General features: G+C 41.9%; 1 protein-coding gene across 7 annotated transcripts in view; it reads left to right on the top strand.

The window, feature by feature from the left end:
* Positions 1 to 14,236, top strand: part of LOC125745205 (ERC protein 2) — a 214,384-nt gene that overhangs the window by 20,847 nt on the left and 179,301 nt on the right. For 6 of the 7 annotated variants that reach the window (XM_049017803.1, XM_049017802.1, XM_049017806.1 and 3 more), the window contains exons 3-4: positions 9,465 to 9,491; positions 10,488 to 10,907. In XM_049017803.1, coding sequence (XP_048873760.1) covers positions 9,465 to 9,491; positions 10,488 to 10,907 — 447 coding nt within the window. The remainder of the gene's footprint in view (positions 1 to 9,464; positions 9,492 to 10,487; positions 10,908 to 14,236) is intronic. The other variant, XM_049017801.1, reaches the window with a different exon arrangement.

Below are 14,236 nucleotides of genomic sequence, written 5' to 3'. Positions count from 1 at the left end.
TGCATATAATGTTGAGTTTGTTGGCATTATTAATGCAAGATCGAAAAGTAACATGCTGTGCATGACTAGCATCCCATCATTGGTGTAACCAGGGCCAGGTGACCCATTAGGTGACACACGCACCTATTGTAATTTGGGCTGTTAAACGATTTTTTAAAATGGCGTTTAATCGCACACCTTGGTGCATATACAATAATCAAAATACAAAGCACGTACAATAAAAAAAAAAACGATTTTATAGTTTATATACTTCATCAAAATTAAATTCGATTACAGGCCTACCATTGAATTCATGAATCTGATTGGTATGAAGAGTGTTGATTAATTATCTATAAGCGCACACATAGGGTCAGCCAGCCAAATCGCAGTAGCAAATCAATGCAATATTAAAATCTTTAATTCTAACTAACGTTGCTTAAAATTCCAGACATAGAACCGGTGGTGGTGACTGCCGACCAAAATTTTTAGTGAAGCAAACTAATCACAAACACTCCAACAAAAGCCAGAACGTTTTCGTAGCAGGAAAGCATATCTGTCAATTTCCCATAGTTTCCTTTTGTTGTCAGACTTTTCACTCACATTGTGTCGCATAAATGCCTGCTCCTGTCGACCCAAGAGTGAAAGAATTAAATCGCATCAGAATCCCGCAGTTTTTCCTCACTGTGTTGTTGTGTTTGACTGTCTGAAGATGCACGTCTTCGTCAATCAAGCTATCAATCCTCAGATTCCCCAGAAGACATAATTGCACGACTGCACTGACTTGTTTCTCATGCACAATAAAAAAATTTTACAAAAAATGAACGTTCTTATTTACATTATATACACAGGATTAGCAGAGCATATTAAAATGGTCAGAGGCTCCCCCTATTATTTTCTGTGTGGAGCGTGAGCTTGTTCAGCTTGTATATGTGAAAGTAATATCGTTACGTACAAGCATGTAAGTCAAATGTGTATTGTAGTGTTTTTGCTACATTTTTAAACTCTCCTGCATGTCTGGTGGTTCTTTGCCTCTTCAGACATGCATTTAAAAATGCATAATGGCTTGTCATATATTAATCCTGACTTAAAAATTTTTGCTCATACGATTCTCCCATTTAGGTATTAAAATTAATGTTATTAGAGTTACCGAGCTCAAAGAAATAATGCATCTTTGTTTGGTTATGTTGTGTAAAAGACGCTTTTAATTCTGCATTTCTTTCAAAGTGCCTGTAATTTAAGATACATTACTATTATTTGTTATTATTTACTTTTTTATTAAATCGTAATGTTACTTATATTACTTATTACGTTATGTTGCATTTAAACAATGAGCAATCTTTATTTGGCCGTTTGTTTTGGTCTGTCAGGGACGCCAGCGGTGCATGGATGCGGCTAACACAAGCAACAACACAGGTCATAACATGAAATAACCATGAAAGCCTCATAAGATAATATATGGGAAAATGAAATTTTTAAAACAATTTTGTGGACACTGCCATACGCCATATGCTATGCCCCAATATTTACACATTTCCACACACATTTTTGCGCAGCATTTACATATTGGGTGACGCTGTAGGTAGTCATTTCAGGTGTTTCCACCCATGAACTGAGGCGAGAGATTTTCAGCGCTGTGGGAGGTGCCTGGGGTTGACTGGCATCACATGACCCCACTCTGCTGTTCTGCGGCCACTTTTATTTTGATCAACTGCATTTTATATAGTTTTTGCTACTAGCTTTGCCTGCTGAGCTGTTAGCTGAAATGATTCAGGGTTAGTCACTTGATGGACATACTAGCGTAGCCTTCTTTCTTCTTTCAAGGCACTTACTACACTGTGAAAGCCGGTTTTAAAAGGACAGTGTATTTGTCACATGTAGCTACCTGACTGTTGTTGATAATTTAACCCATTTTATGCAGCTGCGTGCTGTACTCGAGTAAGTTAAGGTACAATACAATATGTCAAACATCCGTCAGAGGTAAACTGACATTGTGCTTACGTTACGTAGCATTTTCGTAACAAAAGGACTGATTTACTAAGGTGGAGCTGGGGGGGGCCGGGGGGGGGGCAAAAAACCCCATGCTGCAGATGTGGAGTTACTGCACAATTTCCTGAAGGTAATTATGTAAATTGCACCAGCCGCAGACTTCCCAGTCAACATAGGGGTTGGAGAATTACAAGTGCTCTTTTGCGGGCTCTAATCACTGGGCCTTGGGCGATGCTCTGCACCCTGTTTAAGGACTTTGGGTCTGCTTTTGACCCCAGTCCACTTCCCTGAACACTGATAATAATGCCGGTAAATTAAGGGAATAATATTTCTTACTGGGTGTGGCCTGTTGTTGCCATGAGTCTTTACAAACACGACAGTTGTGTCGTGAAAGTTCAGGAAGTGTTGGTGGCTATTTACTATTTGCCTAGGTTTAGTATGATGTCCTACGTGTGAATTTTAGGAAACACAACTGCATTTTCGAGGAATACACTATCGTACCAATAAGCTTAAGAATGAGCTCAATCAGAATTCACATGGAAAGAACCACAGGGAGGCATTTGCATTCAAACACTGGACGTCGGTACAAACAACAATGCATTTTAATTTTTTTTTTACTAATTTTGCTTCTCCAACTTGGCCATCTGTTCTACAGCGTGATCATTGGTGGGAGGGCACAGTGATGAAAGTGTGCTCTTCGTGATCAGGACCACATTACGTTCTCCTCAGCTGCCAGCTTAGTCTTGCTTCGATCTGTCTGCAAGCCATTTGCTACCCTAGGGTGCCACAGAACCCTTTTTGACGAGAAACCGAAGGCCTTACATTCATATTCAGTATCTTGTCTCACTGTGATGGCTACGGGTGGCATGAGGCCCATATGGCCTATTTAAAAAACATCAGCCTTATAAGTTTGGGTTTGGGTTGTCCTGTCAAGCACATTCTCAGTTACAAGAACCAGTCTATGTTCTCTCCCAACTGTGTTTGGTCTGAATTTAGTCAGCTGCTATATACAGTAGTCAGGGAAAGCGCAGCCCTCTTCGTTTGTCTAATCTGTAGTTATTGGGCATGGTGTAATCTGTGTTCAGACAGTATGTACTTTGTGACACGCAAAAAGGGAAATGTGGGGCAATCAGGTTAATACTTACCTGTTAAAGAGCGGCAGCATCCAGGTGTTATACACACATAAAAATCAAAGAGGTGTCAGCTGCAGATTATTTGATAGAATAAGCTAGATGTTTGAGAGCCATAAAAATATCTGAATTGAAGTCACGTTGCAGGTGTCTGAAGTACAGATTCACAGTAGGTTGTCTTTCAGGTTTATTCCAGATAAGCTTGTACAGCTTTCCAACTGTAACAGTGTTTATGTAAGTTTGTGTACTGCTTACTCCCACTTACACACACGCATCCTCTAGCCATTCTTTCTACAGATTGAAATTCATTTCAGTAAATACATACTTTGCATTAGTATATATTTGCATGTTTGTCTGAATGCACCACACGACAAATACTCAACATACTTACTTAGATTTCTCATAGTACACACAAACACGGAGGCATGCACGCACATACACATAACTAGGATGCATTAGAGCGCACTGCAGTCAGGATCCTGGGCAGATGGCATTACCACGCAACTTCCCCTCTCAGCTTCCGAAGTGAGAAATGCACCGTATGTGTTTTTGCGTCTGTGTGTGTGTGTATGTGTGTGTGTGCATAAGGGAATATCTTTACACATACATGCATGTTTTCGGTGCTCATAGTAATCATTAAAGTAATGTAGAGCTTAATATTAGGTATTTTATATTTTCATCTTGTGTAAAACAGCTTGTGTAAAACAAAAAATTGGGTGGCAGTGTTTTAGGTTTCATGTTATTTTCGACTGAGTTAATGAGAGACTGAAGGTGTAGGTGTGTGACTATTGGGTGGTGTAGGATGGTTAGGTGTGTGACTCTTGGGTGGTGTAGGATGGTGTGGTTGTGTGACTCTTGGGTGGTGTAAGATGGTGCGGATGTGTCTCTTGGGTGGTCTAGAATGGTGTGGATATGTGACCTGGGTGGTATAGAATGTTGTGGGTGTGTGATTGTTGGTTGGTGTAGAGTGGTGTGGTTGTGTGACTATTTGGTGGTGTAGGATCGTGTTTATGTGTCTGTTGGGTGGTCTAGGATGGTGTGAATGTGTGACTTGGGTAGTATTGAATGTTGAGGGTGTGTGATTGTTGATTGGTGTAGAATGGTGTGGATGTGTGAATGTTGGGTGGTGTAGGATGGAGTGGGTGTGTGAATGTTTGATTTGTGACTGTTGGCTGGTGTAGGATGGTGTGGGTGTGTGATTGTTGATTAGTGTAGGATGATGTGGGTGTGTGACTGTTGGTTTTATAGGATGGGGTGGGTGTGTGACTGTTGAGTTTGTAGGATGGGGTGTGTGTGTGACTGTTGGGTTTGTAGGATGGGGTGGGTGTGTGACTGTTGGGTTTGTAGGATGGGGTGTGTGTGTGACTATTGGGTTTGTAGGATGGGGTGGGTGTGTGACTGTTGGGTTTGTAGGATGGGGTGGGTGTGTGACTTGGGTTTGTAGGATGGGGTGTGTGTGACTATTGGGTTTATAGGATGGGGTGGGTTTGTGACTGTTGGGTTTGTAGGATGGGGTGTGTGTGTGACTATTGGGTTTATAGGATGGGGTGGGTGTGTGACTGTTGGGTTTGTAGGATGGGGTGGGTGTGTGACTGTTGGGTTTGTAGGATGGGGTGGGTGTGTGACTGTTGGGTTTGTAGGATGGGGTGGGTGTGTGACTGTTGGGTTTGTAGGATGGGGTGGGTGTGTGACGGGTTCGTAGGATGGGGTGGGTGTGTGACTGTTGGGTTTATAGGATGGGGTGGGTGTGTGACTGTTGGGGTTAGCATGGCAATGTGAGTGTGAGAGACTGTGTTGGGTGCTGTATGTGAGGGTGGGGGTGTCACTGTTGTGTTGGCATGGCAATGTGAGTGTGTGAGGCTGTGTTAGGCGCTGTATGAGAGTGCGGGGGTGTCACTGTTTTGTTGGCATGGCAATGTGCGCGTGAGAGACTGTGCTGTGTGACAGTGTGGGGGTGTCACTCAGCTGCTTGAAGAAGCCGAGTGTGGTGAAGTGTGACTGCATTTGTTGTTGTTTTTTATTACCGTGTAGAATTAGACAGATATTTGAGGTGAAAGTCTCTCTCGGGATATTTGGAACCCGTTTGGCCACAGCCGAGTGAAACTGAGAAACCGTTACACAACCTCCCATGCTTGTGTTGGGGGAAAAACCTTTATATAACGGTAGGTGTTAAGGTGTAATCTAAACAAATAATTGCTAAGGGAAGGTCTGCAGGGCTGCAGTAAAGGATACCATGTGAAAGGGATTTCAGAACAGGCCAGAATTCAGTGTTTTTGGTGGTACAGGGGAGCAGGGGGAAAACAGGCCTGGACGAACAACAACAAAAAGGTGCTACTAATTTAAATGTAAAATTTTAGGAAGCATAAGAAATAAAAGTACCTTTCTGCGCTACTAACTACTAGCAAAGCAGCTCCCCCCCCCCTCTCTGTACATACAAGATAAACACTGTCATGAGGTGTAATGCACTGTGCTTCCTTCTTCACATTACTGCATATACATATACAGTTACATGTATGTGTGTGTGTGTGTGTGTGTGTATATATATAATGGTAATGGGTAATATATGGCTTTTTTACATAAATTACACCTTCATAATGCCTACCAAATGCATTCATAAAGCATTCATAAGCAGCATGTAAGAATACCATAACATCCTAACATATCTTAACACCTTTAATATACATTAATAACAAACCTTATATGACAATAAGAATTATAGATTGGTCTATGAATGCATTATGAACGTGCAGTTAATGTGAAGTGTTACTGTGTGTGTGTCTGTGTGTGTGTGTATATATATATATATATATATATATATATGTATGTATGTATGTATGTATGTGTGTGTGTGTGTGTGTGTGTGTGTGTGTGTGTGTGTGTGTGTGTGTGTGTCTGTTAATCAATATACAGATATTAGCCAGTACTTGGATGTACATAATTATATATAGTCATACATATATAATTGACATAACGCATAGAAGATGATCAGAACATGATGGCCAAAGCAGGCTCTTTCTGCACCTCTCATCTCAGGAGATACTGTGACATCACCTCCTGAGTGGAGATAGCCCCTCAGATGCTGTCTGCTGCCCAATATTAGACAACCTGCCTCCCTGAAATAATCCCTGAGTATCTTTCTTTTTTCAGTGACTAAATTCCATTTTAAAGTATTATTTAGTGGAATTCATGCATGTGTGAGTGACTGGCATGTGAGTGTGCCCTGCGGTGGGTTGGTGCCCCATCCTGGCTTGTTCCCCGCCTTGAGCCCGTAGCCAGCCAAGCTCCAGACCCGAATAGGATAAGCGGGTTCAGAAAATGGATGGGATGGATGGATTTAGTGGAATTCTCTATGTACTCCTCCTAGATTAAATATGGCACAGCACACCTGATTTACATGTGTATTAAATAGTTTAATAATTTAGATAGGGGGCGGCATGGTGGTGCAGTGGTTAGCACTGTTGCCTCACACCTCTGGGACTCGGGTTTGAGTCTCCGCCTGGGTCACATGTTTGTGGAGTTTGCATGTTCTCCCCATGTTGTCGTGGGGTTTCCTCCGGGTACTCCGGTTTCCCCCCACAGTCCAAAAACATGCGGAGGCTAACTGGAGTTGCTAAATTGCCCGTAGGTGTGCATGTGTGAGTGACTGGTGTGTGAGTGTGCCCTGAGATGGGCTGGCCCCCCATCCTGGGTTGTTCTCTGCCTCGTGCCCATTGCTTCCAGGATAGGCTCCGGACCCTCCACGGCCCAGCAGGATAAGCGGTTTGGAAAATGGATGGATGGATAATTTAGATACATTTGTATTTATAATCTTCTTATAAATTTAGAAGACACCATGAAATATATATAATGATGACTCAGGTAAGACTGAGCTGCAATGTGGTTTAAGATATTTTGGAACCTTGAAGAGAGGCAAGAAGCACAAGAGCAAGGGTTGCGGAAAGAGCTGATTTAGCTGACTTGTTTTCTAAAGTGATTTATTGCCCTCTACTGGCAACTTGTGTGTTACATGAGCAAGCATCTCTACAGACAAAGGGTACTGACTCCATGACCCCATATTAATGCCCATCGGCTGTTGTAAAGATAAGGCTTTGTCAGTTAAGGATGTGATATTGATAATAGGGGAAGTATTTGCCAAAAGATTTATGTCAGCTCGAATGAGTGGCATCTAAAAACAAGATTTTAAAAGACGGTAGGTTAATTCCTGTAAAATCAGGGTGATCACTGGCGTCAAGGACTTTATATGCAATATTACTTGAATTTCCTGGGCTTTGTGTTTAGCTGCTTATCGTGCTGATAGCACTTATGGTGACAGAAACAGATGTTCCCAGTGTGCTTGGGTGACTCATCCCCGTTCATAGTCAACGATGAAACATCTCTGTTGTCCTTTGTGTTTGTGATTAGCTTGCCTTTCAAACTATAGATATAGACACCGGTTTTTCTGCAGCTGAAATACGCTTTCAAGAGTTATGGGTGAGTGTGAAAGGAACTAGGCAATGGTCCAGATGCTGGATAATCTTATTGTTAGGTGTGACATTGATGAGTGCAAGAGCCTGTTGGTTATTAGAGCTAAGAAGCTACCATATTGAAGTTTCAAGTGTGCAGAGTAAACCGTGCTATTTCAAAAAGGAATTTTGGCATCGTTAAGCGAATGTTACCCTTAATGTAAACACTAATCCCAGCAGTTTTACTATTCTGTAATTAAATAGAAACGTTTGGCATTGAACTGCTAATTCATCCGTTTGTAATTTGTTTAAATTTTAATACTCGGATGTGCTCATAAAATTAAAATCTAAGTGCTTCCTGTTTACTTCAGGAACCTGCTGTTCTTATAATAAACAGGCATTTTATTTCCTGTGTGAATAGGTAGCATTCCACTAGAATCTCTGTATGCCACAATCAGCAGCTTAATACATGCATGCTTGGGTTCAACACTGATGGATTTAAAGCACTCCCACAGATTAATAATTGATTATTCAAATAAAATATTCCTTGAAAAAGCTCTCTCACACACATGCACTTTAACAGAGATTTACTTGTTGAATAATTATTTGTAACCTGAACCTGTTCCAGTACCAATGCTGAAAGACTCTGTCGGACCTCCTTACGACCTATTTTGTGTTCAGTTAACCCAGAAGATGTAACTGAAGGTTTACTACAAAATTGTATCACATACTGTCCGTGGAATATCTGATGTAGAACCGTTGCGAACTAATTTTAAATGGATATATGAGAGATCTTTTTTGGAGATGTTCTTCACTTAATTAAAATGTACATTAATGAAGGCCTGTTTGATGTCTAAGGAATTATTCTTACAAAGTATTCCATTTTTGGAGCCATTATGGCACACAGAGGACATTATCTCACTATAAACAGAAAAAAATTACCTGCTGGATAAGGATGAAATTCTGCAGCATGCTGGACCTTTGTCCAGGGGCGTGGTATTCTTTCTGTATTGGAGCCATTTATTTCATACCTTTTCCCCCAGAGCTTTGCAATTATCAGGAACATAGTCTTTTATACCTGCTATATTAGCTGGCTGTTTACTGTTAATGTGGCAGAGTTCTAATCCATCTGTCTTCCGACTGATTATGTAGCACGGGGTCGTGGTGGGCCTGGAGTCCATCCCAGACCTCACAGGGCACAAGGAAGGGGAACACCCTGGTCAGGATGCCAGTCCATAGCACCACACCTACAGTATGTAGTCACACACTACTGACAATTCATTAGTGTCAATTCATCTTAGAATTTAAATTTTTACATCTTGGAATATTTTAATGGTATACAGAGTAAATCCATGTCAGGAAATAGATTCCCCCCTCACAGTCCAGACATGTGTTGACTTGTTTCCCTCTTTAGTACGCACACTCATGGTCCCGTGAGAGCCGTCCCACAAACAGGAAGTCTTCGCAGACCCAAGATCCATTAACTGCTTTTCTGTTTTTACTTGGTTACCTGGCTCCGTTATCCTTCTGTAAGTGAAAATGGCAGCACATTTGCACACAACTGTCCAAGGATTTTCTTTCCAGAATTTAAGCATTTCACAAAGAAGTTAATTCAGCACATGTTGTTACTATAACAAAACTTGAAACAGGTAACTCTTTGGCATTTAAAACAAGGAGAAACGAATCCTCTGTACCCATTGGCTTGGACCGTCATCTGTCTCACAACCTGAGGCCATTCGTCTGCAGCTGCAACACAAGTATATGATGTGTGTTGTTCTTAGCTGGCAGGCCACTGTGCTTTGTGTTGGTTCTGTGTACCGTTATAGATGTATGATACCTCTGCTTCTCTATCATTGTTATTTTTTGCCTGCTTGTTTGCTTTCACTTCTCGTGATTCCCGTGCATTTTCTCCATCTGCCATGCTCAGCAGCCATTGGATTCCAGAAGAACTAAGGTTCGTTCTATGTTTGCAACCCCCCGTGTCTGCAGAACAAAACCATCTTGTGATGAACTGTCGTCTCTTTTTGGAGTTTGAAGTATTCTTTACTTCGCAGGCAGCACCATGTTTTGCACGTCTTTTTCTATAGGCTTTCAATTTAGAAATTTTAAGCACTTTTTAAGTTTACAGGTGAAATCTTTTTTATTTTCGTCATAGTCATCAGAGGGAGTCTTTTTAGATAAATTAAATCTATTATCTTGCTCAGTGTTTCCCAACCCGCTCCTCAGGGACCCCCCAGACAGTCCATGTTTCTGCTCCCTCCCAGCTCCCTGCCACAGTCTTACCGGGAGCTGGGAGGGAGCAAAAACGTGGACTGTCTGGTGCCTGAAGACTGGTTTGAGAAACACTGACCTAGGTGACCCTACACTTCAGACTTTCCAGTCCTGAAGGGCCAGAATCCAACACAGTTTGCATATCTCCCTGCTCAAACACACCTACCAAGCCTGGTAATTTAGATGTGTTTGAGAAGAGAAATCGACAAATCATGTTGGATTCTGGCCCTCCAGACCTGGAACTGGGCAAACCTTTAGGTAGTTAAATAGCATCTTTAGTAGTACAGACTTGCAAAGGAAAAGAATACTTTACCTGCTGTGTGTCTCAGTACTTAGCATGCTGATGTTGTGTGTTGAGTGTCTTTATCTGTGTTTTCACATTATTCTAAGTTAGCTCCAGTTAAAATGGTCACTGTCCTTTTTTCTAAATATAATGTCTCTGTTGATCGTGTATTTTAATAGTAACACTAAAATACTAACATATTTTCATACGCCAGTGTTTCCTGAAGGTGTTTTTGCAGCAATGGGCTCTAATCTCACTAATGAAAGTTTCATGATAAGTTGTTTGAAATGGTCCGTCCTCTGAAGTGACCTGAGTGTGCAGGTGGAGAGGTGGTGTTGGTCTGTGAGAGTACAGCGTGTCTCTGCCCTGTTTCACCACTGTGCTTTGCCACGGCAGCACCTGCAGCTGACCATCCAGGCCCTGCAGGATGAGCTGCGCACCCAGCGGGACCTGAACCACCTGCTGCAGCAGGAGAGCGGCAACCGCGGTGCTGAGCACTTCACCATCGAGCTGACCGAGGAGAACTTCCGGCGGCTGCAGGCCGAGCACGACCGGCAGGCCAAGGAGCTGTTCCTGCTGAGGAAGACGCTGGAGGAGATGGAGCTGCGCATCGAGACGCAGAAGCAGACCCTCAGCGCCCGGGACGAGTCCATCAAGAAGCTGCTGGAGATGCTGCAGAACAAGGGGCTGCCTTCGGATCGCGGGCCTGAGGACGAGCACGACAGGGCGCGCCGCGTGGCTGAGGCCGAGTCACAGCTCAGCCACCTGGAGGTCATCCTGGACCAGAAGGAGAAGGAGAACCTGCACCTGCGCGAGGTACGTGCCGTCGATCCTTCGGCACCTGTTTCGGCCCAGGTCAGGGGGCGCTGTTATTGCTCTTTGTGCTGTACAGGCATTTGGAGCTTCTCTAGAAGCAACCTTTTCTTATTTTTCTTCTGTTACCAATGTGCAGGTGAAATGGGTCTTTCAGACTGCAGTTTCTCATGGGAATTCTACTTACACAGAGATGTTCTTTTTTTTAATTATTTATTATAATTTTTTTTAGCAGGCAGAAATAATAGGATGTCCGGCAGTGTCCCTGTTCACAAATTGAGCTGCACCGGCCACAAAGGAAAATAAGAGATAACCAATCAAATTGTAGAGGATGTGGGTCCAAGTGATTAGAGGAGGTGGGATTAACCAATCACATGTCTTGGTCCGCCTCCTGTAGTTGCTTGGCTCTAGCTCCTCTACAATCTGATTGGTTATATCTCTGAATCAGTCATTTTCCTTCTGCCCTCACAACATTTTTTGTGTAAGTAAAACTCCCACAAGCGTTTTGTTAGCTAAATGATATAAAGGTGACTCAAGTTATACATCACATTGCATATTGCACTGCATCCAGGGTGGGCAGTTTAGCAGTACAGGTCCAAGAAAATGAGGAACAATCAGAAAATATATAATATATTGACCAAAGTGAGGCCAGTGTAGCTCAATTTGTGAACAGGGACACTGCCGGCCATCCTATTCTTTCTGCCTGCTGATTGCTAAATGGATGTAGCAGAATTAAACTGCACTCCTCCAATCAAAGGATGTGTTTATTTTTATCTTTCAAATCCTCTTAGCATTTAATATCCTACCCTGGACAGAAGCACACATCTTGGCATCGGGACTAAGCATCCTGTGCCTGTTTGCTCCTGTTGTTGAGGTTTGCTTAAGAAGACAAGTTCATCTGGCATGATTGTTAGAAATTTTGTGTGTCCATCTAACAAATGGAGGTGAAGTGTGGGTTGTGTGCAGACTAAGGTGAGTGTGTGATATTGCCACTGGTTTTGTAAATTTAGATAAACCTATTAGTGCATTTGTGATTCACTACAGCATGAAAGTGTAGTATAATCTAAGAGGAATTTAGCAGAAATATACAAGGGACTGTGGTACTTTGTTTAGAAATTCTTCACATTTGAGTTTGCCATAGCTCTAAGACTCATCATCATTATAGCTGGCACAGAGTTAGAGGAAGAGGCCGTTTTCAATTAGGAGGAGCTGGTCTCCATTAGCTGAATTAGCTTGGAAGGAAATGAAGTTCACTGCTTTTCATTACTGCAGCTGTTACTTTTCTTTAATTGATTTTAAGTTCATTTTTTGATAAATTGCAGAATCAGGTTTTTCCTCAAATGTGTCTGATGATGGATGGCACGTGCTAAGAAACTTACATTTAAACAAATCAGATCATCTTCCAGTGTCATAATCATATGGAAAATGTACACACGAAGAATTGGTAACACTCTACTTAAAAGCACCCATGTTTAATGCATTATAGATACCTTCATAATGCATTATAATACATTAACGAAGTATTATAAATATAGCTATAACTATTTTATAACTACTAATATTTATTAGTATATTATTATACTAAAAAGGCATAAAACATTATAGAATGTATATTATGCATTATGAAGGCTCTATAACAGGTAGCCAGTCTTACCCAGAAAGGGTCTCTGTGTGTGCAGGTTTTTGCTGTGACACCCTAATTAGATTACTAATTAGAGGGCTGATTGGCTGAAGAGTCCTCACACTTGGGTGTGAACAGCTGACCTAAAGGTTACCCCAAAAACCTGCATACACACTGGCCCTTTGCGGATAAGATTGGCCACCCCTGTTTAAGAATGTTTTGTACTGCATTATGAAGGTATTTAGTGCATTATAGAGGAGAGCTTCATAAGGCATTCATAATGCAACATAAACCTGGCTGTAATGTGTTATGCCTTTTTTAAAATAGTTATAGCTGTGTTTATAATACTTTATGGACATATTATAATGCATTATGAAGGTTCCTACAGCACATTACCAAAGAATTTGGAGAGAAGTAAATGTCTCGGAAAACATGCATATTCATAGGACTTGAAGATGTTTAGGCACAAGGTGGCAGTATGATATAAATACAGGATTACTTTTGGTTTGCTTCTACCCAGAAGAAGCTGAATGGACAGATGCTGGTTCTTATTCAGCACACACACACACACACACTCATACTCACACACAGCATTACATTATAAACAACCAAATCCAAATTAGGCAAATGGTCTCACTGGGTGCTTTTTAATTATTAGCACCTTTTCAATAACATAAAACACTGCACATTTGTGTTTAGTGTCCATTTGAGGGGGGTGACAAAGAGAAAATGTCTGTGCGGATGGTGTGAACAGATCGATGGCCAATGGAACATTTGTTATTAAAGCAGTACATTTACAGAAATAATATGTGTCTTATATGACTTTCTGTGATCACTATATATTATTGACTTATTATGTGGAAATAATGCTAATAAGAATTTAATACTGTTTGCACGTGGATGAACTGAGCAGGATGTGGTTATTTGGAAAGTAGATACTGTATGCAACATCAGTAAGATGGCGAGATACTTCATGTGGTATGTCATGCTGAATATTTTACTGTTATCCTGTTAAAGGGATATTTACCAAAAAGCACATGTGGTGTGTCACCCAGGTTTAAATCCACACAATTAAGAAAAATATGCTTAATGTCAATGCCATGACATTTTAATCTTAGTAACTTGTCTAAACTAAGAAATAATTTGCTGTGCTCACTTTTTTCCATGGTTGGATTTGTTCCTCGGGGCAGACTGTCCTATGTTAACTGTCTCTGTGTGTTTTTTCTGTTCTGGCTTTACTTATGATGTCATGATATGTGTGATTTGTACATTGAGCAGAAGGAGGAGGGCTGATGCCAAGGTCATCTGTGAAAGGGTTGTGGGCTGGGGGGTATTAATGACTAATGGGGCTCCCAGCTAGGGGACTGCAATAAACACAGATCAATAGCTCGGAGATAGGGGCCCCAGCCGGGCCCCCTCCATGCCCGTGGCTCTGATATGCGTGCGCCTCGTCCCAGGCCAGCAGCACGTCAGAGGTGTTTGCTGCAAAGGTGTGCGACTTCCAAGGAGCTGCAAGCCGAAAAGGAAGGTTACTCACTCTGTACAAATTGGTGGTTTGCTCTTAACTCCCAGAGGGCTTTGGACTGCCCTCCCACAGGGGGAGTTAGAGAACAGGCCCCTTTTTCTGGTTCGTGTTTCAAGACAATCGCTTTGGCTCAGAATGACAGCCATAATCCACATGTGAAACGCAGGCTTCTCTGGCTGCATAAAT

Source organism: Brienomyrus brachyistius, chromosome 6 (assembly GCF_023856365.1).
Source record: "Brienomyrus brachyistius isolate T26 chromosome 6, BBRACH_0.4, whole genome shotgun sequence".
Classification (NCBI taxonomy): Eukaryota; Metazoa; Chordata; class Actinopteri; order Osteoglossiformes; family Mormyridae; genus Brienomyrus; species Brienomyrus brachyistius.
This window is presented reverse-complemented; position numbering and strand designations above follow the sequence as displayed.